The 27727-nt window shown below is 42.5% G+C and overlaps 2 protein-coding genes across 2 annotated transcripts in view; one reads left to right on the top strand and one right to left on the bottom strand.

The window, feature by feature from the left end:
* Positions 1-233: 233 nt before the first annotated feature.
* SMIM13 (small integral membrane protein 13) lies at positions 234-13157 on the bottom strand. The gene is made up of 2 exons (XM_030041999.2): positions 12674-13157; positions 234-3936 (listed from the first exon to the last, which is right to left on the bottom strand). Exons 1-2 carry the CDS (start codon positions 12747-12749, stop codon positions 3743-3745), a joined length of 270 nt encoding a protein of 89 aa, XP_029897859.1. The 5' UTR covers positions 12750-13157; the 3' UTR covers positions 234-3742.
* Positions 13158-21609: 8452 nt separating this feature from the next.
* The window catches only part of ELOVL2 (ELOVL fatty acid elongase 2), a 54976-nt gene continuing 48858 nt past the window's right edge, over positions 21610-27727 (top strand). Inside the window, exon 1 of the mRNA XM_030041684.2 lies at positions 21610-21654. Within this exon, the coding sequence (XP_029897544.1) occupies positions 21652-21654 (3 nt within the window). The 5' untranslated portion in view covers positions 21610-21651. The remainder of the gene's footprint in view (positions 21655-27727) is intronic.

Genomic DNA, 27727 nt, shown 5'->3' with positions numbered 1-27727 from the left:
AAATGAAATGCCAACTTTCAAGGATAAGGCAGAAAAACCGCCTTTAGTAACAACTGCTCTGAAAGATACATACTAACGTGTACTTTAAAATGAAGTCATCTGTAGGTATTACACCCGCCAGAATATGACTTTTGACAGGTCATCTTTCACAGTGTTGCACACTCAAACAATAAGTCTCATTCTACAGGCAAAATCCCATTCAGAAGAAATCAGAAAACCACTTGGGTCAAATATTCATATCAAGTCTGGTTACTTTATTTTTCCATCTGTGCAGTCAGTTAAAAGAACAGTTAACGATGAAAACAGACAACCACAGAAGCTTTAGGTACAGTATTGTAACACTGAAGAAGCAAATGACCACATTGAACACATTCTTTATGCTGGTCATTTCCAAACAAAACAATAGTCCATACACAGGTCTAGTTCAGTGTAAAACCTGATATTAAGCAGCAAGTTGCTCACAAGTTGCAGCACAGTATATGGCATTTACTGCAAATAGCTACAGCAGCAGTGTTTAGTGGATGAACTGCATAGAATTAGCCTCATAGGCAAAATTAAATCACCACGATAACAACCTTAGTGGCTCCCTAAGAGGTCCGAGTTATGCAATTCAGCATGAACAAAATTGTTTACACCACTCAAATTTTAGCAATAGCTTTTGTATTTTTTCCACCAGTCTACACTGTGTTTGTTCCAGCCCTCATTGCAGTTAACTGTTTTCAATTAACTGTCACATACAACATAGGTAATTACTCAAAGTTACACTCATAATTACTCATAGTAATTATTCAAAGTTACACAGCCCCTGCAACGAAGGTGATATGACTATATTTAAAGTAAGAACCCAAAATACATTCAAGAGAATGGCTGCAACAATAAGGCAATAAACAGTTTTAAAAATAGATCCTACTAAACAAAACAAGACCAGCTGTGTAACCCGTTGCCTTCATAAGGTTTCAGACTTGAATGGGTCAATTCAAAGTTAAGTGCTTACCCACCAGTAACATTTCAGAAGTACATTGGTAAAAATATTCAAAGACATGAGTATATTGGACTGCCAGCAATCACAACCCAGGTCTTATCACAAGTACGCTTTCACACATACAGCTTCGCTTTTACAGGTTTGCATGAAGAGCCCTGTACAAAGATTTTACTACAGACTCCTTCAGGAAAAATTATGCATTGACAGAAGACATCAGCATTCCAAAACTCTTCTGAACCACATAATATAAACCTTTGACCTGCTACTAATAAGGTCATTAAAGTTATACACTAGGCAGACAGCCTTATTGGCAGCTATGTCACAGCAACATTAAAAAAAAATAGCATCGGCTGTTTATAAAAAAAAAAAAGAGACTGAAAATTACTTTGGGGAGTGAAATGTACACCTACATACAGCAAGGAAGGGAGAAGGAAGTTGTTTGGCTAGAGCAGATGAGCTACCCAGAGGTTCCACGTCCATCTTATTGCATATTTGATCAGTGTCAGCACTCAAACCCACATGGGTTTTTCCTTCATTATCTTGCTCCAGAGTCTTGATTCTTGCACCTTTAGAGCTACGCTGACTAGCTATGTATATTGCTGTAACTTCACATTTCTTCACAGCTACTAGAAGCAGAGACTGAGTTAACAGTTACTTAGTAACAGGGATACTACAAGCATCAGCCTTTTGACATCTTCTGTGTGCTAAAGTCTAGGTAAAAGTGGAGTGCAGCGGAGTGTCAATATCCTACATCAGTACAAAAAAAAAATTTATTTGTAAGCCTATATTAGCAAAGCTCAAGAGAAAGATGCTAAAGGTGTTTAAGAAAAGTGTACCAGTACTTGGTTAGCACTGCTAAACTGAAAGTCTCATCATGTGAAGAGACATACAGACACAATATTTTGTGATACTAAGTTGTGCAAGGCAAACAACTGAAAGCAGCAGGGAATAGAATCTGATTGCTTTTGCTCAGTTTGAATAAATGGGAATTTTACTAATTAAAAAAACCCAAAACATCATTAGACATTCCCTTGCCAGCAGACAGGCTAGAGGAAGGAGACTATCAGTATTTCTATGTGTGTTTAAAGGATATGTGCATAGCACTGCCTGATCATGCTTGAAAATGTAACCCTGTAATACAAAGCATGCTTATACATACATGCTAGTAAACAAAACAAAGACTTTTAGACTCCAAAGGAAGGTCAGGTCTGATCTTATATATTTTAATACTGAAACATCCAAATCATTTTAGGAAGTGAACGCTCTCATTAGCTTTTGAACAGTATTCACAGATGACAAATTAAAACATAAAGGCGCTAAAAGAGTGCTCTCTTCCCAGACGTAAGACTACTTGATGAAAAAGCTAAATGTTGCTGCTTTTAGCCATATAATTGAACCAAACCACAAGTTTGGAAGTCATAGGTTTAAACTTCTTTAACAGCTGAAAGTAGAAGACCAATTTTGTAGTCCTGTTTAACTTTTTATACAGGGAACAATGATCCAAACACCACCACATATCCAAGCTTTGAGGGAAAACTGAAGCTGTTCATGACAAGACCTGTTGGTAGCGCTCTCTCATACACACATCAGAGGTGGTACACACACGTTCCTCCTCTTTCCAAAGACCTCATGCATCAATCTTCAGAGTTGCTAGGTAAACAGAAGTGGAGCTCTTCATTCTGACGTGCAATGTCAAAACAGCTGTATAACTCATTCTCAAAGAAAACAGGAGCAACCGCTTATTACTGGTAAAGATCAGTAAGTCCTCCAGCAAACATGAGGTACCAAATTGATTACTGTAACGCTATCAAAGCATTACAGTGATGTCTACCAAATTGGTCAGAATGCCTTAACTGGTTCCAAGAAAGAAGTTATGTCAGGTACCATATACCTGATGTAAAGGTGTACAAAGCGAACTAGAGATGTGCTTAGTATCCAAAAACCAAGGATGACACTTCAGAGTACTAAACAGTGAGTACATAACCTAGGCACCTTGCCCTCTCCAACACAAGTTGGACTTAGAGTAAAAGGTTCAGGAAAAACATACAGAAACCTAGCAGGACAGTTTAACCTATAACCCTCCTTACGCCAAACCCAAGAAAACAGGTCTTACCATCCAATTCCTTTTTTTGCCCCCTTTTTTTTAAAAAAAGGAGATAATAAAAACCTGCAAATCATGTGCATCTAATATTGATTTTTCATATTTCACTTATACTTTTTATATATATAAGAACATAACTAAAATCTCACTTTAGAATACTTTCTAAAGCAGGATATTCTTTCAACCATTTTTCAAGTTCGCGTGCATTCTCAAGGTTGAAGAAAAAAATAGATATTCATATATAGCTAAGGAAATAAAACTCAATTTCACTATATGTAGTTACAGTGCTGAAAAGAAAAAATAATTTAGAAACCATTTCAAGTCTGAAATGTTTACTATGCTCAGACTAATGCAAAGGCTAAGCCTGTGGTCCAGGACCTGTTTTTAATCTGTGTGCAGAGATAAGAGCTACAGCAGCTCAACATTCTTCTGATGGAGATTTCTCTCCACTCCTCCTTTTCTTCCAGTATTCTATGACTAGCTGCTGAAGCTCTCCCTGAACCTCTATCAAAGTAGCATACATTGGTAGTTCAGAAGTAAAGGTCCACAGGTATTAATATTACCTCTTAAGTCAGTTTTTCAGTAAGATCAAACCACTGAACGACACAGTGCAGAGGTGCTTAACCATTCATAGTTAGTCAGAAGTTCAACGGAGTACTTTAAGTTGTCTCTTCTGCAGCTGCCCTTCGCTGTCGAGCGGATTTCTGTCTACCTCTCTGAGGCGAGGGTGGAGTCTCCTGTTCAGCTTCAGTCTCTGAAGGCTCATTGTCTCCCTGTTGGGACCCAGTATCACCTATCAATTCTCTCAGGAATTTGAATTTAGACAAAAACAATTGCCAGACCACGTACCAGCCTGCAGGAGAAAGAAAAAAGGTACTGCTTAGTTACTTCATTCAAATTGATAGTCAGCTCTCAGGCAAAGATAGCAGAAAAGTAAGAACAAATTTTAACAACTCCCATCCTCTAACTGCCAACTGTCAACCCCAACACCCCTCCACAGCACACCCACTCCTTTCTACAGTCCTGTAAATACCAATTCAACTTGATAAAGTTTGTCTTCATCCAGAAGCAAACATTTAAGCTACAGGCAAGGACCTACACATTCTGAATTGTACTGCCACAGCAAGCAGTAAGTGGGTGATCACCATTGCACAGACAAAGGTCTTGGCTGTCAGGAGAAAACAAATTTCTGTGGTTATACCAAAACAAGGACTCAGGATTCATTACACAGGCACTGTAAAAAGGTAGCACTAGAGTTTCTACCCTCACTCAGCAAACACACCATTCTGAAAATCACATTTTAGAAGCTGCATTACATAATCACTATTAAGCACACTTGTGGAGATCTTAAAATTAATACCATGTTTTATAATAAATCCTATTTTGAAATGCACAAGGTCTCCCTTATATGCACTAAAAGACCAACCACATCCCCCAAATTCAAAGTGTTTCCTCACCATGCCCAAATCCCATTAAAGTAAAATTAACATTCTCTGGTAAATTTATGTTCTGCTCCACTGCTAAAATGCTCTGGGTCCAAAAACTATGCAAGTAATGAGTTGAGATGGTCACACTTCTAGAATCTCTCTTGAAAAATATTTAAGATGCAGCTCCTCCTCTCTCTTGTATAAGGGTTTCTATAACAGGTAGCCAAGAAACTTAAAGCAGGTACAAATATATCTAAACACAAAACAAAATCTCCCTTTTAAAAAAGGCATCCCTTATCTAAGCATTTAGGTCAAAAAAGACTGGAGTTTTTTTACCCAGCTGAGAACTAGTGATATCGCTTTCCCTCTAGCTAACCAGTCAAATTTCATCATCCATAGAACAGGAACATAACATCTGTGAAATACACAGTGAAGTAGCATAAAATTTAAACAGCTATTTGAAAACATATGCTATATAAGAATCATTTGCAACACCAAAAACAATCTGTCTGGCACAGACCTATAAATTAATACTCCCATTCTCTGTTCAGAAGGTCTTGCTAGCTTTCAAGCCTATACTGCTGACCTACGCAAATATTAAGAGCCCTATTTTACAGAGCTAGGGAAACCCATCCTCCCAATTACACAGCTGTCAGCAGAAACAAACTTCTGAGTGTGGACAACAAGGGCATATTAGGGAAGGGGAAGAAAGACTAGTAAGTGGCACTTATGTAACCACAGCACGACTGTTTTTCTTCCTCTTCTGTAATCAGAGTCATGCCAATACGAGCAGGCCATTGCTTAGGACACAACAACATCCCACCTTCCTCTCCCTCCTGGAATACTTTTCACATCCTGCAGACTTTTAATTTCCATTAACTTCTCTGCTGCTGAGGAGAGTTGGAGGAAAGCTTTTATATGACACCTTTTATGATCTAAATTAATTCCTAAAGCCTACACCTAGTATTTCCTTTTCCATTAATACCTAAACCTTTAAATGACTTGTGATTAAATTGAATTTGATGTCCCACAAATGCACTAAATCCCCACACACCTAGAAAAAACCTCAATGGCAGATGTCTGGTTTTGGCATCTTTTTTCTTTCAGATCTAGAAGTAAAAATGGAAATAGCAGCTTTCTGAAAGTTGTTTCTATTGAGGGGTATTTCAGGTCTCTGGGACCTTCAATGCTTTGTGCATTCTGAAGACCAGAAGACAATCCATTCTTCTCACGGGTCTAAGCACCATTAGAAGTAATCAAATTTCCAGAAGCCATGCTAATTTCTAGTCCACGTGGGAAAAAATGCATAAAATATTCCAAGTGAATATAGGACACTTGCAAGAAAGTGAGACCTAAGCAAAATATTCAAGTCATTCAAAAATGTGTTCAATTCCCCAATTTGTTGACAGAAACAAAATTTAAGACACTAGTACACGAAAAGCATGTGGTACCTTCTACTAAATCCACTTAAGCATATGTGTGGGGGGAGAAACTCTCAGCCACAAATTGTTTGGTTGTTTTTTTTTTTAATTATTTGTTTGGTTGTTTAAAGTCCTACCTAAAACACCTGCAAAGTGAATTACTGCAAAACAGACACATGACTTCCAGAGAGCACCACGGAACAGGGAGGGGGAAGGAAGACCCAAAAATATTCAGGGTCTTCCCAAAAGAGTTATAGGGCACTTTACAGAAGCATGACTTGAGTATATTTGGTATAAATAACCCATTAAGGGAGGTATTTTAAGTCATGCTAGATAAAGCAGACCACATTCTTCCTCTGTCACTACAAACAGGCCATTTAACACGCAGAATTACTGGGGGATGGAGGGGGAGAAATACTAAAGAACATTCACAGTTCATTCTTGGACGCTTTCAAGAAAAGCAGCATTAACTTTTTTCCGTGTTTTGTTTGAGTTAGAGCACAATGGTCTGAGTATCCAAAATACTGAGTACCATAAACAGACTTTAGAGCTCTCCAGCTCTGGACTACAAACAAGACAGTGCAAGTAATCAGCCAACAAGACTGGTTATAGCCAACAAACAACCAGACCAGTGATAATAGCCAGGTGAAATGAACTACGATGCAGTGGATTGAAAAGAAAATTAGAACAGGCTTAGCCAATAGTAGCGGGAGGAAAACCAGGCTTAAAAACTAGAGTTTCAAAACCTCAGAAGATGTCCCAGCCTGTACCAAAGAGATTTAGGTGTAAGGTAATCAAGTAGAAAGATTTCTTTCTTTCACTTGCTCTAGTTACAGTGCCAGCTTGGATGGAAAGTTAAAAAAAAAAAAAATCCCCGAAACAAACACACTTGTCTGAATCAAGACTGCCTCTTCAGCTGAGACTCCCTGTCACCTCACAATTACTAAACAAGTAAAAATTCCCTTGGAAATAAACAGACTACTAAAGAACAAGTTATTCTGGGTAAGAGAAACTCTCTCCAAAACCAGTATCGACTAAATACGCCATTAAACAAAACCATACACACAAAGCCTGGAGGCAAATTCACAGTACTGAGTTACTTCTGAATCAGAAGACAATGCATTTTCTATTTATTTCTGAGCCTCTTAAGAACACTGCAAAGTGGTAACACCCAACATCATGCCATACTTAAGAACTGAAAGTTATGTAATACTGTATTTTTAAAAAGAAAATAATTGTAATTTAAAATTTATACAAAAAAGGAAAATGGGCATTTCCGTGCATTCTTGTCTTTATGCAGCTCCGTTTAGCTTCGCAGCTCTTTTGCTGTAGAGCTCTCCCTGGTCAGGTAACTGACACCACCAGTTTGTATCTCATATGCTTCCACTTTGTTCACATAAGCTGCTCTCAAAGAAGTCCTACTGGTTTAACTTCACCACACACAACATATTTGATTTGAATCAGTCTTCCAGTGCTTGCTTTATTTTGTTCAGCCATTTGATTTACCTCTTCCTCATCCTTAGCTTGATTGAACCTGTGGAAGTCAAACAGCATACCCACAATGCGTCTGCAGCAAACAAGCAGCGACAACATGAAGACTATAATATTTCTACATTAATTGGTGAAAGAAGTTGCCTGTCAAAGGAGTAAGCCAGATCCAACAGTACATCATCACAATGCAAAGCGGGGGCTCCAGCTCTTAGTGTAGCAGATACCTGAATCCAGAGATAGTCAGGAAATCTTGTCTACCACAAACAGACAGTATTTTGCATTTAGGCAAAATAGCAGCTCCCAGTCCTGCAGAGTTTAGTATTCCCTAAAAGCTGGGCGCCAATGTCTCACTTAAAATGCCATGGTCAGGTGCCATCCAGAAACGTTTAAGCCACATTTGGCATTGTGCCATCAGTACGTCAACCCCTCTTATAAATCATGATGCAACATGTTTGCGAAGATGGGACCATGAGTCAAAGCCTCTTTTACTGACTCATACATAGATGTATGTAACATCTGTGCTATATCAGGATGTTAAACAGATTTTATGATTTGACTATGCTTCATTAAAGCTACCTTTACTGTTACTTCCCACACCTACTCTTAGTTCTTTGTAAAGGGGAAAGAAACAAAGTGATCCCACTACAACGTTACTCCTCCTCAAAAGGTGAGGCGTACAAGTCTCAGGATCATGTATTTCATTCACCTTATACTGGCCTGTACGCAAAAGCTAACGGAGGGTTTTCTTTATTGGAGCATATTTTCCTCTTCCATTTGAAACAGGAAGAGCCAACAAAAAAAAATCCAGGGCTATTACGGAGTGCTGGGGTAAAGCAATCTGATTTTTGTTATGTGAAATACAAATGAAACCAAGAAAGGAAGGAAGGTGATGCGGTAACGACACAAGACAGAGTCTGAAGATCTGGCTTCTACTTCTGACTCTACTACGGGCTTCCTGTGCAGTCTTGCAAGATCGTCCTACCTCTGTGTCCCTACCGATTCGAAAATAGGATGCTATTACTCCAGCACATGAAGACTAATTTAGAACTGGGGTATCACCAAGGTGAATGTTACCTGTATTCAAGTGCTGAAGTGTCCATCACAGAAAATCTTAAGCAGCTATAGCTGAGAAAAAGGAGCACAGAGCTCTAGATGCTAACGTGAGATTTGGGAGAACAGGGTTCTACTGAGCTCTGCCTCAGATGTCTTCTGTGACCATAGACAAGTCACTTTAATGCTGCACCATTTTTAAGATGTAGATAATATACTGCCCTAGTGCATAGCTTTGCTATGGAGAAGATGATCAGACTGAAGGAAGCATACACTACTCTGAAATTGGAATAACAGAAGACATCAGGTGACACGGTGCTCGGTTCTACACAGCTCCTTAAACCTGGTCCCATTTAAAACAACACTCTACCACATGCTGCTTGCTGACTGATCACAAGGAAACTCGGTCTCTTCCGACCTCCCATTTGTAACAGTTTCAAAACTCAGCTTCAAATTAAAGGGTATTTTCTCTTTACTGCTGGTCTAATCAAGCATGGCTTTCCTTATCTCTTGAAGTATTTTACAATATTCACTCATTTAAGATAGTTACAAAACTGTTTAAACAAAGCACTAAAGAAAAGTTATTCAGGTAGAGTTTAGGGCTCAAACGTTCTCCCATCTGCAACTAAATTCAGATTTGTGAAGGAAACCACACATTTGTTTCGGCACTTTGAGTTACATGATTTTTGTTTTAAGGTCATGTCTCTCAAACCACATCTCATTAGCCTCTCTTGCCAAATGAGATGAATGCTTCCATCTGATCCACTGAAGGCACTTCCGCAATTTCACATGGCTCCGTGCATTTCTACATGGGGAAAATAAAACAAATACACAGAGATAAGCAGTACCAGAGTTCACCTTGGGTGGTATTTTATCTTATCCTATATCCTGGACTATGCACGAGTTCCTCCCACCTGCAGAGGAACATGGAAGCAGCAGTGAGACCACCAGAGAGAAACCAGAGAAAGTAAATCAGAAAAGGTGAGAATAAAAAAAAGTGGAAGAAAGTTACCTTAGTCCCACTTTTAAAAGATCAACTGAAAAATTGCTATGTTTACAGTCCCTCAATGGTTTCTATGTCAGATGTGATCAGTTTACAAATAGAGATGTTGCTAGCTGCAAGACTTCCGTGCTTCCTAACAAATTCAGATTAACATTGCAAGTACCAGTTGCAAGCATCCAGAAATGTTTAAAAGAAAAAGAAATCAGGTCATTTATTCAAAGTACTTTTATAGACATAGATGCCTAATTCAGGCATAAACATTTGCTTTTCACATGTCTGAAGAACTGGTCCAAATAACTTCTGATAGTTTGTGCTTTGAATTTTGTCTTTTCACTTTAGAAAAATGATAAAATTAATTCCCCCCCCCCCATTATTTGATAGCACTTATCACATCATATTTGTGATAAGCAGCAGAAATCCACATGATCCTAGGATGTCTCCTGGATATTTAAGTATTGTTCTCTGCAAGCATTCACACCACGAGTCTTTATAAACCACTCAAAATCCAAGTTACAGCTGTTTAGGCTCTTGACCCTTTAAGTCCTTTTCATAAGGCTGTTTCAATACCTCTCATCAGATGGCTGTAAGATATTCTTATCAGATCAAGCTTACTCAAGATTATATCCAGCCATTCTTGTGTCAGATTTGTCCATTAATTTGTATGTCTCACTGGCTGGCATTTACTCGTATCCTGTCATACATAGCACTCAGTCTCCCTGGGAGTCCAACAGGCTGTAAAGAATAGAGACCTGTAGCTAATACGGTAGGTAAGAAACTGCCCGTCACTGGCACAGATCAGCAATTAAATTGGAAGTAGCCTGTACGCAGTTTTTCTAGGAGTGGTCTTGACATTGTTTTCCTTGAATATTTTCCATTAATAATCATGGCACGAGAACTAGAAGTGTACCAATATTAATCAATAAATGCTGTATGATGGAAAAAAAATCATTACCAATACTGTAAATCATTATCAAATCCTATTGAATCACTTCTAACATGGTAACAGTTCAAGTCACCCCCAAAAAAACAATGAACGTGTCAGCTTCCTGTGTTCGGTACTTTTGAAATCTAGGTGACTTTTAGCAATCATTTTATAAGCTCTGATACTGTTGAAAGTAAAATACAATAAAGGATTCAAAGGAAAGTATTCACTGAATGCAAGTTGAATGTATAATACAGAACTCCAAACTGCTAAGTAGTTATAAGCCACTTAAAAATAAAGCCATTTATTAATTACTTTTGCTCTCTTTAAGCAAGAAAGCACTAGAGAGATGTTTAAGTTAGCAGGCAAAGTTAAAGAGATCCTTAGCATTTCAATTCCATTTGTCACATACTGACAAAAGCAGAAAGGCCTGGAGAAAATGATCCTCGTTTCCGATTTTGAACAGCATGTTGTCAAATCATTTTAATCTTTCAGGAAGAGAATAAGCAAAGATCTCATATGCATACTCTGAAAACATAAAGACCCTAGCAAGTACCACGTTTCATCTTCTAAAAGATTAAAAGTGGCCAGACAACACTTAATGAGCATATAGAAACTTGAATAAATATCCACTTAGGTCACGATTTAGTAGTCTGTAACAACGGACAGTACAGGACATGCAGGAAGAGATCACAAGACCAGGGAAAGCATACAAGGTGCACCCTCATATACCCCTACAGTCCTAGTTAGCTGTATTTCAGAAGTCTCCTTACCCGAGTATTAGTACTCTGGCTTAAAGATGCTGACCTTTCTTCCATGAACTTTAAATGATAAAAGTTTCAGCACCCAAAATATTCTTTGTTAATGAGCTTGCAATTTATCTCTCCATTGTGTAAAAGAAAATTTTTTTGTTTTGAGCCTGTTGCTTGATCATTTAACTTTATGTACTCCAGTTCCTCTGTAATGATGCAATTTCACAACCATTCCCAGTTCACCTTTTTCATTCTACTCAGTTTTATAACCATCACCCTTCCTCCAGTCATCTATTTTCCAGGCTAGACAGATCTAACCTGTTTAGAGTGTTTTCATGCAAAAATCATTACATAGCTCTCACCATCCTATTTGTTAAAAAAGAAACTAGGATTTTTCTTTTCTCTTTTTTAAATAAGGTAATACACTTTAACAAGAAAATACACTGAGACACAAGCACGTGGTAGATTCCTGTGGCAATATAATGACATTTTCTATTTTATTTTAAACTTCTAATGTTTGATTTACTTATTTGCTTGCTACAAAGCATTAAACAGATATTTTGGAGAAATGCTTGCAATTACTTCAGCTAATCCTTTCTTTGGGATACTAACAGCTCAATTTGAAGCCATCATATTTCCCCATATAAATTATGCATGAATACATGTCACACTTTATGTGCATTACTCCATACATGTTAATACTGGATTTTACCTCCCGTTTTACCATCCAGTCCCTTCGTACTGCAAAATCTTTTCACAATGCTTCGCCATTTTGACCACAACTAACAATTTTTTTAAGTATTAAATGTCAGCTGACTTTTCACTTCACTCCCTTGGTTTTCAAAAACCACTCATAAATCCACCTGGCATTTGCTTTTTATCTCACAGGCTGTGGCGTAGTTTGAGTTTGGTGGTGCTGTTTTTTGGGGTAGATTTTTTTTTTAGAGCTCCAAGTTCAGGACATTGATCACAACACTGACACGTACTACACTGCTGATTCCTTCCAAGAACTCCAACAGACCTGCAAGTCGTGCCCCCCATTAAAATAACCCTTCTCTCTGCATCAAAAAAAAAAAAAAAAAAGCAAGTCTTGGATGCACCACACAAGAAAAAAACCTCCTAAGAGCTGCTCTCAATCTATTCTAGCAAACAGATGTCAAAAGCTGAAGGGTACCAGCAGGAAGTCTATACTTCTTCCATTCGCTGGCATTTCAGCCCCACGTACAAGCTGCACTGAGTGACTGCTCAGTAGCCCGTTCACTACAAAAGCTGTCAGCTTCAGATTAGTCACCGAATTAAGCTCTGGAAGCATTTCAAGGCTCGAAAACATTCGGAAACAAAGAGAAGAGGGCGCTGCGAACCGCACACCCTCCCCCGCGGCACGGTGCCCTTCCCCTTCCTTCGGTCAATCTGAGCACAGAGGAACCACCAAAGACTGAGGAAGCGGGGTGGGGGGGACACCAGCACCGCACACCGAAGCCAGCCCCCCCCCCCCCCCCCCGCACCTCCTCGCCCCACACTCACCGCACAGCATGAAGAGCAGCACGCAGGCCAGGGTAGCCACGATCACCAGCAAGGTCAGCCCGATGCTCTGCCACATGGCGCCGGCCCACTCCCCTCCCGCCCCCCCGCCACCGGCGGCAGGGGCCCCTCCTCGAAGACGCCTCCCCGCCGCGGCAACCGCTCGGCCTGGCTGAGCCGAGCCCCACCGGCGGCCGTCAGGGCCCCCTCAGCCCTGCGGGAGGGGCGGCCGGGCCCCTCGGCGGGCCGCCTCGGGGCTGAGGTGAAGGCAGAGGCCCGCCGGCGGCTACGGGGAGGAGGCCGCGCCTCGCATCGCTGCCCGCTGCCCCCGGGGAAGGGAGGGGAGGGGGCAGCTCCGCGGCCCAGCCGGGAGGGCGAGGGGAGCCGAGGGGACCCGGGCCGAGCCGGCGGCGACACCGGCCCCCTTCTCCTCCCGCCGCCTCGCAACCCGGCGTGAAAAGCGGCGGCGGCGGCGAGCCGGGGCGGGCCTTCAAGCGCGCCGCGCCGACGCAGGGCGGCGCGCGGTGCATGCTGGGAGTTGTAGTTCGCCTCCCCTCCCTCCAGCGGCAGCAGCGGGGGGGCGGCCCCACCAACGGCGACCACAAATCCCGTCGCGCCCCGCGCCGCCCACCTCGCGGCGCGAAGCGGTGGCAGCGGCGGCCGTTGCCCCTGGTGCGGGGCCCTGTGCCGCCCCCGCCCCGGCTCCTCTGGAGCGGGCCCGGCCGCCCCGGGAACGGCTTGGTCTCCGCAGCGGCGCCGCTCCCTCGGCGGGACAGGCAGCGCCGACAGGCAGGGGTGCGGGCGGGGTGGGCTGGGGCGGTGCCCGGCCGGGGGCCGCGGCCGTGTGAGGAGAAAGAGGGGAGCGGCCGGTGTGGGAAAATAGGCCGTGGCTGAAGGCCCGAGCGGAACAGAAAGTCTGTAGGACAGATGGCTTCCCCGGCAGTGATTCAGTAAGGATGGGGCAGCCCGGTCTGTAGTTCGTCTTTCTCCCTCTTGTCATTGCTGCCCTCGCTTCCCCCCGTGTGATCGATCAGGGGACGGCAGGGCTACCAGGCCTTAGCCGAGGCAGCGTTCTTACATCTGTGCCACCCCAGCGTGGTTCACATTCCGCATGACTTTGGCTCTTGCCCTCTGCGGACCTTGTAGCGATACGTAGCCGGCCTTTCCCACTTAAGAGGAATCTGAGGAAATTATACCTTCCAGGAATCGTGAGATAAGTGTGAGGTGATCTTGATTCTCTTATGGACTTTGCCTTTAGCACCAGAATAAAGTTATAACTTTCCTTTGCCGTGTAAGAGACACTGGTTAGTGTTTCTAAAACTACTGAAAATGTGTGTTTAAATCCACTGCTACAGAGGCCTAATTTGCCATGGCGATGTCACCATTGCAGCGAGATGTCAGAGAAGGCTAATCCAGTTCTCCTTTGTGTTTCTTTTATGGATTATTTAAAAATCTCCCCTTGTTAGTGAAGCTAAAAATTCTTGGTTTTCCTGCTCGTTGAGCGTGCCTGATGCCTCCTCCTTTCAAGATACCTGTAAACAAAAATTACCTGCACATGCAGTCCCTCATTCACATCCTTAAATTTGCTGTCACTTCACCAAGTCGAACCGGAGTTCTCTCTTTCCATTCCTAGCCTTCTCTCCCAACATTCCTGGCTCTGTTTAATACTCTGCCTAACCCACTCAACATGCCTTTTACAAGTATCATTTAATTTGAAACATGTTTTCTGTTATTTCTCAATAACTTTGTACACTGATATGTCTCCTGATCTTTAAATGTCACTCTAATTCTAGCCTAAGGAGCTGTTACACATACTTAAGCAAGGTTTCTTCTGTATTGCAAACAAACAGCAAGCCAGTAACAGTTACTGCGATATTAACTTTTGAAAAATATTTGAGCTCCTTCCTAGCTACTCTGTTCGGTTTCTCTGGTTTTTTACTTACCATCTACAGTTAGAGTAAGTTGTCTGGCTATGGGACCACCACTTTCTCTTTCCTGTAAAATAGCTGTCACATTTTAGGGCTATTAAAATATTTCATATACATCATCCTATGGTTTCAAACTGGTTTACTAATAGTAGTTGATTAATTTACACCACATCCCCAAGCATCGCAGAACCACCCAGCATTTGTAACTGAAGAAAGAATTATCTTGGAATGAAGTCATTTTGGACTGATAAATATACATGATCCCTGGATATAGATCATGAGTATACATGGATATATATATACACAGATCATATATACATGATATTATTCAAGGCAATATACTAGGAAATAAAGATGAAAACAGGTAGCAATTAGATTTCTCATATCGCACTGCACAGGTAGAGGGCCTTTTAATCAATGTATGTTCAGTTTGGAAAACCTTAATTTTATTTATTTAAGTGTCCCTTTCTCTAGAACATAAAGGAAGTGTCCCTTTCTCTAGCTCATCCACCATCCTAGTCACCTTGTTGCAGAAGACCATCAGGTCAGTCAGGCATGATTTCCCATTCATAAATGTTATGTTGACTACTCACATTCACCTTCTTGACCTTCATGTGTTTGGAGACAATTTCCAGGAGGATTTTCTCCCTGAACTTTCCAGGGACTGCAGTGAGGCTCACTGGCCTGTAGTTCTCCAGATCTTCCTTCTTGCCCTTCTTGAAGATAGGAGAGATGCTTGGCCTTGTCCGGTCTTCAGGAACCTCTCCCGGTCACCACTGTGTTTCAAAGATAATTGAGAGTGGCCTCGCAGTGACATCAGCCAGCTCCCTCAGCACCTGCGGACGCAACCTCTCAGGCCCTGTGGATTTACACATTTCCAGTTTGTTTAAGTGCTCCCTAACCTGGTCCTCCTCCACTGAGGGTAAATCTTCCTTGCTCCAGACTCCCTCTGGTCTTGGTGGCCTAAGACTGCTGAAGGCCAGTATGGATGAACTACTGAAATTGTCCTCAGGACAGACAACCACCAAGTAAAAAAGACTTTCTAGCATAATGGCTGAAACACTTAAATACTAGGTAGAAGTTCAAACCCCAGAAACGTAGGCAAGGGGTAGCTGTGGGTGTTACACTCTAATCAAGCCATGAGATAAAAGGAGAAACACTTCCTCCTTTGGTGAATACAATCTTTGTTATCCTGTTTTTCCTAATAAATGAAACAAAGCCTTTTATTTGGGCCACTTGGAACATGTTGTGTCAATTGAAACATATAGACAGATTTCCATCTGAATGAAAAAACCCAAACATAATATTATATGTATTTTATCTAAGACTTTTCTTCACACCAGAGTCAAATTATACAAACACATACACATCCATCCTGCAAGATATCATTTCATGTGCTAATGTGCCAGAAATCTGTACCAATACTAATGATGATGCGTTTGGGGTAAGTGAGCTACAATGCGGGTATTGTTATTTTTCAAAAGCCTGTGAAATCACACAACAGAAAAAAGGATTAGTGTTGGACAGATGAGGTTTTCTAATCACTGGAGTTCCGAAATAAGGTTGATTATACAAATCTAAGCTTGTTCTGTCCAGTTCCTTATGTGTATATGCGCAATATGGAGTTACAGAATTGAATATAGCTCATCCATTCCCTGAAGAGGATGGAAAAACTCACTGATGATGTCATTATGGACTTTTATCCATTATCTTAGAACACTTGGCATACTATCAATATTCTTCATTTAATATTTTTTCCTACGGTGCTCAACACTGATCAAACTTCTCACATCTTCTCTCTGAGTGTGTATGACCGCATACGCACTGAGATATATTTTGGGGGTGGAGGAAAAAGGATGGTCAGGCATCATCAAGCAACAAAGGGGCTGCAGCACAAGACTGGTGAGCAGGCATTTAGAGGGCCTCTGCCAAACAGTGCAGCAGACCACGGGTGGGCTCAAAGTGGCAGCATTTGACTTGCTTCCACAGAGCAGCAAGGCCTCGCGATGCTGCGAATAAGAGAGCTAAAGACTAGTGGCAGGGAAGAGGGATGCAGACGCTGAGGGCACAAGCCTTAGTTTTCAGGGTGTGAGAGCCAATGCATCTAGACTAACCGGTTGTTTCACAGCAGTCGGTTAACTCATGTTTGTGTTTGCATAGCAAGAGAAGGTGAGGGATGTTGTTATCCCTTGTTCACCAGGGAGAGGACTGAGGCTGAAATATACATTTGAAGTACCAAATGATTTTGGATGTGCCCCTTTTCGCCTCCTTTTCAGCTGGTATATGGGGAAAATCTCATCTTTCCCTTGCATTTAATTTATTTGTAGCACAGCTTTCCCTGATGTCAGGTGCAGCTGTAAGTGCTCAGCACTTTGACAAACCTACACTCAGTTACCTTGAAGCAGACAGCAGAAGAAAGAATAAAATCATTGACTAGCTGCAGAAAAAAGATACTTAAAAGATCTCCCGTAACCACATAGAAATTATGTTATATAAGAAGTGTATTCTAGTCCTGAAAAGGAATTTCAGCCACTATAACAAGATTTATCTTTTCTCCTTTTCCAGACCCTTGCATCATTCATGGCATCCTGTTTTTTTATTATCATCCACACCATGCATTGATGAAGCAGGAGTCTTGCTGAAGGCTATTATTGTAAATAAGGCTTATTAAAATGAATATGCACAAGAAGAGCAAGTTACAGTAATCCAGGCAGTTTTTGTTCCATGGTGTCCTAATTTTTTAATCCTTTTCTTGGCACATACAATATCTTTGAAGGTAACCGGCAATCATAACAACTACTGGAGCCAAAACAACGTATAGGAGCTTGGCTGCCTGTCACTTGTACCCCAGAAGCTAGCCAGGTAGTGATAGTTCATGCAGAAGGTGCAAAGTGTAGCCCTTTCTTCTATTCAGAATATACTTGGTGGCCTTCCCCCTGCTACCTTTCTTTTGGCATTAATACATTTCTATTTCCCAGGGCAGGAGTACAGAGAACAGCTTCCTTCCACCCCTTTCCCTCTGTGTTACGCGGTTAAGCATCACACTGTGAGCTCTTTGGTGTAGGTCTCAAAACAGCAAGACCATGATCCCAAACTGGGACCTTCACATGCTACCCTAACACTAAATACTAGTGGGTATGAGAGAGATCATTCAGGTCCATCCACAATTCACAGCAAGTTAATGCCACCAGGCTCCTCGCAGGAGACGTGCAGACAGTGAGGAAGAGCGCATCTAACTATGGTCTTTTGGAGCAACTTGGCTTCAGTTTTTGGTTCGGAGCCATCAATCTTTTCCCAGTTCTTGGCTGACTTAAATGAACAATACAGACTATTTATATAAAGACGATAAGCATAAGAGGGATGAGAAAATTCTATTTATGTAAACTTATAGAATACCAAACTACATAACTAAACTGTATCTGCGACTGCAGCCAAGGACTTTTCCTGGACACGTTGCAATTACTTTCCAGCTTTAGCAAAGCCTTTAAGAGTAAATACCGGCAGTATTACTTTGTTCCGAAAGAGGGTGCTAAAACATAATATATATTACAAAAACTGCAAAGCTGCACAATTGCTCAATTCAATACTTCCTCCCAGCATAAGTTTATTGTGGCTTGGTTTTTATTTTGCATGCTCGCAGCTGGCAATTTAATACAAGTTTTAGCTTTAGCTGCACAGACATATTATACCAGCTATAGTTTCAAAAACGAAAGGCATAGAAAAAATGAAATTATAAGAAGAACTAACCATACCAGAGAAAAACAAGAGGACAAACTTTCAAATCTGTTTTGATAAATTACAAAGTCTTTTTGCTTTAGCCTGATTACTCAGATTTGATTCAACACAGTTTTATTACTCACAGTTCTTAAGCACTCACTGAGGGCTACCAAAAATTTTGTCACGTTGACCTCATAACTCCCTACTAGCAGAACCGAGATCTTTAGGTACATAACCATTTTCCTGTGCCAATAAAACTAGAAAAAGAACAGCTAACAGAAGAAAGATAACCTCTTTCATATGAGGTAGCTGCTCAGGGAAAGAAGAGACATTTTGCCAGTGAGTTGGACAGATGCTACTGACAGGACAATTTTGTGAAACAGGCAGGTCCTGAGTTTAAATTCCAAGCTTTGGAGGAGATCGTGATCAAGAGCAGTGATTGGTAATGGGAGACATGTCTGATTTCACTTTTTTTTCCCCAAACTAAAACTTTATCCTATTGACTGAAACTTAGCAGGAGCTGAGAGTTGCTGGTGGTTGCCTGATCAGAGGTACCTTGTCCACCCTGTTTCCTGCTGTGCTGCAAACCCAGTGGGACCTGGCAGCTCTGAAGTAATTGCAACTCAAAGGTGCTTTTCCTAAGATGCAGAGATATTCAAAACCTGACTGCACACAGCCCTGGGCAACTGGCTGTAGGTGGCCCTGCTTGAGCAGGTGGGTTGAACCAGATGACTTACTTCCAGAGGTCCCTGCCGACCTCAACCAGTCTGTGATTCTGTAAGTTAGGTGGTTTGTGAGGAGGTCCAACCTACACCAACCCCTACAGCAGCAGGACTCAAGCTAACTCCCTGTGGTATTTCACTGTGAGCAGTAGTTGTTGTATAACAGCATTGCCCCGGAATGAGGTGCTGTTTTAATTGCCTCCACTTCCTCTCCTTGTTTCCAGAGAATTTCCACTGGAACTAGGCAATTCCACTTGTCCACATGTTGACTTATTTTTCTGCCTTTCCTCTCAGCACAACATGCTGTTCAACAACCACTCAAAGGTAACGCATGGCAGAGGTCTGCTGTGCTCAGTGCCTGGGATCCAACTAAATGCATGGCATTGCCCTCCATACAAAACAGATGAATCCAAATCCTGCCACAGCCCTTAAATCTCCAAATTCAGGTCATTAGATAGGTGTTAAAAATATCCGTAATACTATTACAGCTTCTTTTAGATGCCACCAGAATCCTATTTGCTTCCTATGTGTGTCTTCATTGGAGACATTATTGTTTTGATAAAAAATAAAGTTGTTACTATAGAAGGAAACTACATTAATTAGTATTAATATAATGTGTCAGGTACAAGGAACTTGAGAAATTAGAAATGTTACATCTTCACCAAACTTGAACATAGGTTTCCTTTCTGTTTTAGACAGAGAAAAACAAGAATAAAGAAAAAAATATTTTGTATTACCATGTTCTTAGGTCTGGATTTGGCTTGACACACTAAATCCAGCCTGTTTGGACTATAAAGAAATTGGAATAAAAATTGTGAGGCTGAAGCATTCCACCGCACTGAGTCCCTACCATGTTTCTCTGTCAGTCAGCTTCCAAACTGCTCCTTGCTCTACAGTACCTAAAGAGTAATCTCTTGGACAAAGAGGACAATTTTCTGCTTAGGGAAAAATTTCTCTGGGGACAGAATGGAAATCAATAAGTATTTCTCTTCAATATTTCAAGATGGTCTGTAGTAACACAGAAAGAATTAAATGAATAATCTATCAAAAAGATTAATTAGAGGAAAGGCTGACAGGTCAACCTCAGGAATTACAGCAGTTCAGTGTAGACGAACACGCTGGAATTTGGAAGCTCAAGCAAACAAGTCTGCGTCTATAAAAGTGGGCTAGAAGTTACATGAGGACACGCTTTCACGTGAAGTTTCTGGCAGTATCATTTCTGGGCAGGCAGCCCTGGGATGATAGCCATTCTCACAGCCTTTGGTGTATCTCTGCGTCTAGGTCCAGGAGAAAGTAAGGGGTGAAGTAGTATATGGACTGAGAGCCTTCCAGGAGGGAAGACTTGAGGTTTAGAACATCAGCGCTACATTTTGGACAAATATAGCCCGTCTATACATCAAGTACACTTTGGTTTGTGAAGATGTTTCCCGTCCTGCACCACACGTGGTCCCCTTAGCTTATTTCCACCGCTTGTGCCACTGAAAGCGGGAAAGACTGTTCTCTGAGCTCTGGTCAACAAAAGCGTGAACAGCCAGAATTGAAAGGGCAGCAATGGGAGCACATGTACGAACCTGTCATTTTTGACAAGTTTTCATTTAGCAAATAAAATAAAAATGAAGAATTTTAATATTTTAAGAAAGATTGTTTTGATTTCACATGCCAAAGACTGCTTTATTAAAAACAGGCGGAAAGCAGCAGGACATTTTCAATAAGCTTTGATGGTTTAAACAAATGTTTTATAGGAGGTATAAGGCTTTGTTAGCCTTTAGAACAAAAGTTTTTATTCTAAGTTTTGAAGGCACGAAATTTTGTGCTTGTTCCACCAAGCACAAAGCCTCTCTTCTTCCCTGACCTTTTTCTGGTTTATACCAGTGGCAGGGTTGTGACGGGGTCAGTAGCTCCTGCTCTGTGTGGCTTTCACCTCTTCCCTAGCCAGCCTAAACAAACGTTTGCTTATCAATTCCCCCCTAGCAGACAGATCTCCAGGGCGATGCCACAGTTGGGTGGTAGGGCGACGTTGATCTTCCCTTGGCACGGCGCGCGGAGGATTCGGGCCTTCGGGTCAGAGAACTTCGGCTGCGAACACGAGCGCTGGGCTGGAGACCGAACCCTCTGTTAAACGCAGCGGAGCCACGTCAGGATCCCAGCGGCCGGCCGGTGCCCCCGCCTGCTCCCGAACCGGCCCGTCAACGCAGCCCCCTCTGCGTCGCGCCTTCCCGACGGTTCTGTCAAAGCCCGATGGCCGCTACCCGCAGGGACGCGGGCCTAGGGCGGCGGTGGGAGAGCATCCGTGACCCCCTTCCCCCGCTCACCTATAGCCTTCCCGCCTCCCCTCCGCTCTTCACCCTCCTCCCGCTCCGGGGGCGCGGCGGGGAGCCCGAGGAGCCCAGCGCACCTCGCCCCGGCAGCGCGGAGAGGCTTCGGCGGGGAGCGGGGAGCCGGGAGCGGGGAGCCGGCCCTCCCGCACCCCGTGGCCGCGGCGGGGGCGGGCGCGGCGGCGGCGCCGGGGAGGAGGCGGCGCCTTATAGGGCGGTGGCGGCGGGCAGGGCCGGCAGAGCCGAGCCGAGCCGAGCCGGGCCGCCCCGTACCCTGGACAGCGCCTGCCGCCGCCGCCATGGTGAGTGTCCCCCGGCCCGGGCGGGCACCCTGCCCGCCTCTCTTCCCCCTTCCCGGGGCCGCCTGCCAACGAGCCGCCGCTGCCCTTCTCGCCTCCCTGCTCCCCGCTCCTCTGGGGCCGGCTGCAAGCGGGGCCCCGCTGCCCTCCCTCCCTCCCAGGCGCCGCTCCCCCCCGCTCCTAAAGGTCAGATTCGGGGTGCGCTTTTTCGGGGACACACACACACACATACCCTCAGCTGCCCCCCCCCCCCCACGGCGAGGCACCCGGGAGGGACCCCCGCGGGGGGCCGAGAGGCGTGCGGGGACAGCCAACCGGGGGACCGGGGTGGCGGGCGGGGGCAGTAAGCGATGCGCAGCCCCCCCGCACGCAGCTGCCCAGGCGGCATGCGGGAGCGTGGGGTGCGCCCCCAGCCCCTCTGCCCTTCCCCGCTCCAGGCGGGTGCGTTTTCCTCCGTTTCGAGGTGCGTTTCTGCGTGTTACATAAACAGATTATTCCCGGCGGTGTGTTAATAGAAGCTCTTGCGTTAGTCACACCATCTGTAGCGGACCGCTTTCTTTTTTTCCATGTAACGAGCAAACAATAGAGTTTTAGATTCCAGTTTTGCGTTTAAGAGAGTTGAAGTGGAACGATGCGGTCACCTATTTAGCGAGTAGGATCGTTTCCCCATAGCACATCGTGTCTTTGCAGTCATAGTAACTTCCCCAAAGGAGCTCATCCTGTTTATAAACAGTAATGCATTAAGTGTAACACCTTACAAAATAGGACAGCACCATACAGGTATTCTGCAGCCTTAAAGTCTGAGGTACAGTGGGCCGGAGAGACTTGTCCAAGCTTGCTGTATCAGAAGCTTGGGACATGATTAACAACAGAACCTAGCTTTTCTTTCGTATGATTTAACAACAAAAATACTTTTTTTCAAATGTTTTTGCATCGTATGTAGTAAATTCTGCCTTCCTTGCATAAAAATGAATTTGGAATTCCCCACCAGCAATTCAGACATGAATAATATTCAAATAGTCTTTCCATGAATTAACATGAGTCCTGTATCCATCTGCTGTCAGTCTGAATCTGTTTCTCCTATTTAGTCTATTTGCAAACAACTCAGACTTAGGATGATAGAATGAAAACATATATTGAAAATAATATTGAAGACGACCAGAAATGTTGCAGTAGTTTATGCTGTCTAGGACCCCCAGAATGACTTTCCACTACATTATTGAATTATTATTTCTTACCATGTAGGGTGGAACACATACACAAAATACACGATTAAATTACCATGACTGCACAAAGCCAAAGTTAACACCAGCCATTGGTAGTGTCTTCCTTATTGATATAGTGAAGGCACCCGGCATTGCATACAAAGACACCCGGTGTTGCAGAAGGTAATGTGCATTATTTATCAGTAACTGGTACAGCCAACATCCAGGTGCTCAGAAGTGCTGAGTCAACTGGAAAGGAAGTTAAAATAGCCTGAACCGGTTAAAATATTTCATTTTGACTCCTTCTAGGACTGAGATGAAGTCAGTTATACTGGTGCAAATCAGGGAAAAATTCGTTGGTAACATAGGCATTGGCAACTTTGTACTAATGGAAATGATAGCTGAGACCTACCCTTAACCTGTTATTTCTGGTGTTTACAGCCGTTTCATTAACTTGGAAATTATTCTTGAAAGAGCTGGCAGCTATATCCAGAAATTGCCATTCAGAGCTACACACGGGTTTCTATTACCATGTTTTCCTCTTCTGTATCTCCAATAACCTTAGCGTTGAAAAGCTGCTAAGATTTCCCAAGCCCTGTTGCTCATACATACAGGCATTCTGGGGGGACAATAGCCAATTTGGGAAAATCCTTCAGGTGGTATAAAGGCTGAAGGTTGCTTTGGCTCTAAAAGTTTGAAAGAGTGTCCTTGGAGTATAAGCTACTGAATCTAAACCCTGAACTTTTGATGAAAACTGTTGCAATGATGGTAATGCAGGGTTAAAAGTTACAGGACATTGATGTCTAGATGGACCTGGAGCTCGGGGGTGGGGGGACACACAGGCACAGGAGGATACTACCGAAGGTATGAGGAGAAAATGAATGACAAACATAGATTTTTGGCGCAAGTAGTGGGAACAGTATTTTACCGGTCCCTTCTCTAGTGGCATAGAAATAAGCTGATATATGTTGCTAGTGTCTCTTCAACTCAGCTAAGAGAGTTTCTTCAGCATCCTGGGTGTTCAATCACTAATATTTGTAGAAAGTAGTACAAGGAAACTTTTTTTTTTTTTTGAAACTTCATTTTGCTGAAGTGGCAAACCATGGCCTTCATCAGGCTTTAAGTGTTTCCTCAGCATCCTCACCGTATGAGGGCAACCACAGTGGGACGGTTCTTCTGTTTATGTAGTTCACTGCAGCTCTACTTACTTCAGTGAATCTAGGTCAAATTACACTAGCTCAGGATTTGGCTGCACCCTTGAACTTTAAACCGATTATAAATTTTGATTTGTCAGTGTATTTTCCATGGGGCCAAATCCCACTTTTACGGAGTAAGAGAGTGTATAACCTTGCACAGTGCACAGCAGCTAATACTTACAAAGAGGCTAGGTAACACTAAGGTAAGCATAAACATGAGGACGGTGCAAAGCTCTATTTAGTAAGTTCAAGTACCTGTACCTCTATGACAATCCAGCTGCAGAGGAGTTATATAGACAGGAGCTAGAATATTTTTAAAATTCCCTAAGAGACTTTGATAACTGGCGTAATCTGAAATCAATGAAGACATACACCTAACTCTTCCGAGCATTCATAAGCATCATGGCCACCACATCAGTGTATGATGCTTGATGTGGGCATACATTGATTGCAGGACATACAGAAAGGACCCTAGACAGCAACAAATCTTTCCTCTTTGTTGGCAGTAGCCAAAATAAAACTCTGCTTCATTGTCCATTAGTATTTGTTAATTGCCCTGAGCCCCTCCTGAAGAAGAGTATTGCAAAGACAATGTTCCAGCCCCTGAACATTGACACACAAACTGGAAGAGGACGTTTTCTGCAGACGGAGATCAATCCAGCACAAATCCACGACTGACATAGGAGCCAGTGCCACAGCACCCACTGCCAACAAGATCTCTCCAGCTCCACCAGAGTGAAAAGGTAGCAGACTTCAGCAGCCCTGCCATCCAGAACCATGACAGCAAGCCAGGGTTGTGCCAGCTGATACAGAATTAATAAGCTATGAGAAAACATGCTCGGAAACTGCATATAGAACAGACAAAGGGACATAAGTACTTGCACAGAAACTCAAGAAGACTCGCTGACGCCTTTTGCACACGATGGGATTGATTAAAACCAACCTCCAGGACCTGAAGTAAGAGTCCAGTGTTTCATTTGCCTAGTTAGTTATAGATACCTGCTTATCAAAACCTGCACGCTGGCCTTGGTGTTGATCCCTTTCATGTCTAGGAAGATCCTTTGATTCTTTAAGGCTGATCATTGTATCTCCATTACAAGCAGTCTGACCTGTGAAAAGAAACAGACTCCTGTTGTTCATGAGGCACTTGATTTTACATTCATTTAGTTTAATAGCATCTTTTGATTTTATTAGAGAAAAAAGTTAATCAGATGCAAACAGTTTAAAATTGAACCACTGACTCAATTAAAAGTTGGGAAAAAACCTGCAATAGTATTTTCTTTAGGTATTAGTAAGCTCCAGTTTAATGTAAATATAAAGGGCTGGTTTATTCCCCGATCTAAGCCAGCTTCAAGTGTAAACCAACAGAATCACATCAGGTAGGAATTTTTCCTGATGCTCTCATGCCATGCTATATAAGAGTTTTGTTAAATCACTGCCTGTAAAACTGATTTAGAAGCTGAGGCATTGATAGGCCTCATACAAATTGAGTCTGAAGTCCCTATTCAATCATAAAGTAGTATGTCACAAGTGCAGCCTGACTTGTAATTAGAGAAGGTAAAGGAGAAGGGAGGGAAGTTAGGAGGATGAAACTAAGGATACCACTGGTTGTTCAGAGCCAGAAAGCTGCTGGGATGAGTCTGCCTTGTGAGGCGATGGCGGAAGGGCACGAGGATTGCTCAGCTGCAACACAGAAGAAACACCTTGTGAGACTGGGGCCTGCAGCTCTGCCGCATTATAAATGCCACGCTTCAGACTTCAAGCGTATCAAATTTATCAGCCACTTTGTGAGTGCCTGGCAACAGCTGAGCTTATAAATCCGTTATCTGCATACACCCCCCATGGCTTGCCTGATCATATGCTAAATACATGGGCCACAAGATCTGAGTGACTGCATCTTTACCCCCAGGACTGCTGCACAGCTGATGAGTTCAACATGAAATAAAGTGAATATTTATGTCTTCTCATCTACCTAAGTAACATCAAAAGACACTTTAGTTCTTGAGGGCTAGTTATGCTCAGATCTAGGAGGGTAAGAGGGAACACTTTACATCTTCAAGGACATAACAATTAACTTTATATTGGCATTAATACTGAAAGTACTCTGATTTGATGTCAATCTAACAACAACTAAGTGGGTTTTTTAAATACTAAGTTCACCTAGGTAATGACTTTTAAACTGCATTGCATTTCCTTTTCCTCAGTCAAAACTGACCATGATAAATTGGTAAAGGTCAGATGTCCCAAACCAAAGGAAATCAAACCCCATGTGGCAGATATTTCTATATGAAGACGTGTAATTACAGAATAAAAAATTGAGACTGTTTTCATCACCATTGGGAGACATTTTGATTTTTTCCCCTAAGAAGGACAGATTCAGAAATGAAGCAAGAAGTACTTCATATTCTGTGTCATTATTTGAGAGTCAAACACAGCAAGAAATGGATGTTGGAAGTAGAGTGGCCAAGTTGTAAATAAATATCCTAAAACCAAGCATAAGGAAGCTCAACAAAACCATTCTTTCCCTAGTTCTTACAGGTCCCCTAAAGTACGCTAGTCAGTAGTTACCATTCACGATGCTTTGCAGCTAGCAAAGACAACGTGGTACAGCAACCTAACGGGGGTAGTAACTTACACACATGAAGAAAAGCCTACAGCTGGTTTTGTTTCTCCTCTGTGACAATAGCTGATGCAGTTTACAGACATTCTGTGTCATTGGGGCCTTACCACGCAGCACAGTCATTAGCATTTTTATTTTGTTTTGAGAAAAGCGTCAGTCTGGGTGTTTCCATGGTATAATGGGTTTAAGAGTTTTGGGCTTTAAAATTCCAGTTATATGTGGATTAAACTCTAGGATACCTACTGGCGGGGTTAACAGAGGAAGGGAGCTAATTAGCTTGTGCACCCTCTTATCCTGTGCCAGCAGACTGTGCTCAGTTAGTGGGGTTCCATACACTTTTAAGAAAAGGTGTCCTTGGAGTTCATTAGCCTGACTTAGGGTTTTAAAAGAAGTAAATTTAGAACTGTTTTGGACGAGGAGACATAAGAGAACTTCCATACTCTCTTTTTGTCTTCCTTATTAAACTTGAAAATCAACTGTCATTTCTTTTCCTCTCCTCACCCAGTCTTCTTTAATCAGGATTGAAGTCCAAAACATGAATTAGCATTTGAAATCCAGGTTTTTGCCCTCAAGGATTTAAGGGAGAAACGGAAGAAAAAACATTAAGGACCAGTCAACGGAACAAGAAGATATTTTCCTCTTCAAAAGTTGTTTTGTGTTCTCAAGTGACACTTTGGAAAACACGCATCAGATTCTGTTTCTTTATTTCCCTATAGTACATATGCATTTTCACAGCCAGCTTGAAGTAGAAAAATACTTTGTTTCTAGCATTTTGCTGTGAGCATGGATAAAACCGTTCCAAAAAAGAAAGTGCCTTCAAACTGGCAGGGAATAAATGGTTGGCAAAGTTGTCGAGGGTGATTTCCATGTCAGGGAATTGGCACATCTTTTGGTAAGGCGGTTCTGAATAATACCATCCGTGCCCACTTTCTCTCCAATTGCTAGCTGCAGCCAGCCAAGTTCCTTCTATTGCAGTTTAAAAGGTCAGGTGTGGGGTCATGCAAGTTCTGCATCTGCTAGAAGTTGGTATTTGTAACAGAACAGTGTTTTATTAT

This window comes from Aquila chrysaetos, chromosome 18 (assembly GCF_900496995.4).
Source record: "Aquila chrysaetos chrysaetos chromosome 18, bAquChr1.4, whole genome shotgun sequence".
NCBI lineage: Eukaryota > Metazoa > Chordata > Aves > Accipitriformes > Accipitridae > Aquila > Aquila chrysaetos.
The sequence above is the reverse complement of the archived record's forward strand: the minus strand, read 5'-3'. Positions and strand labels throughout refer to the sequence as shown.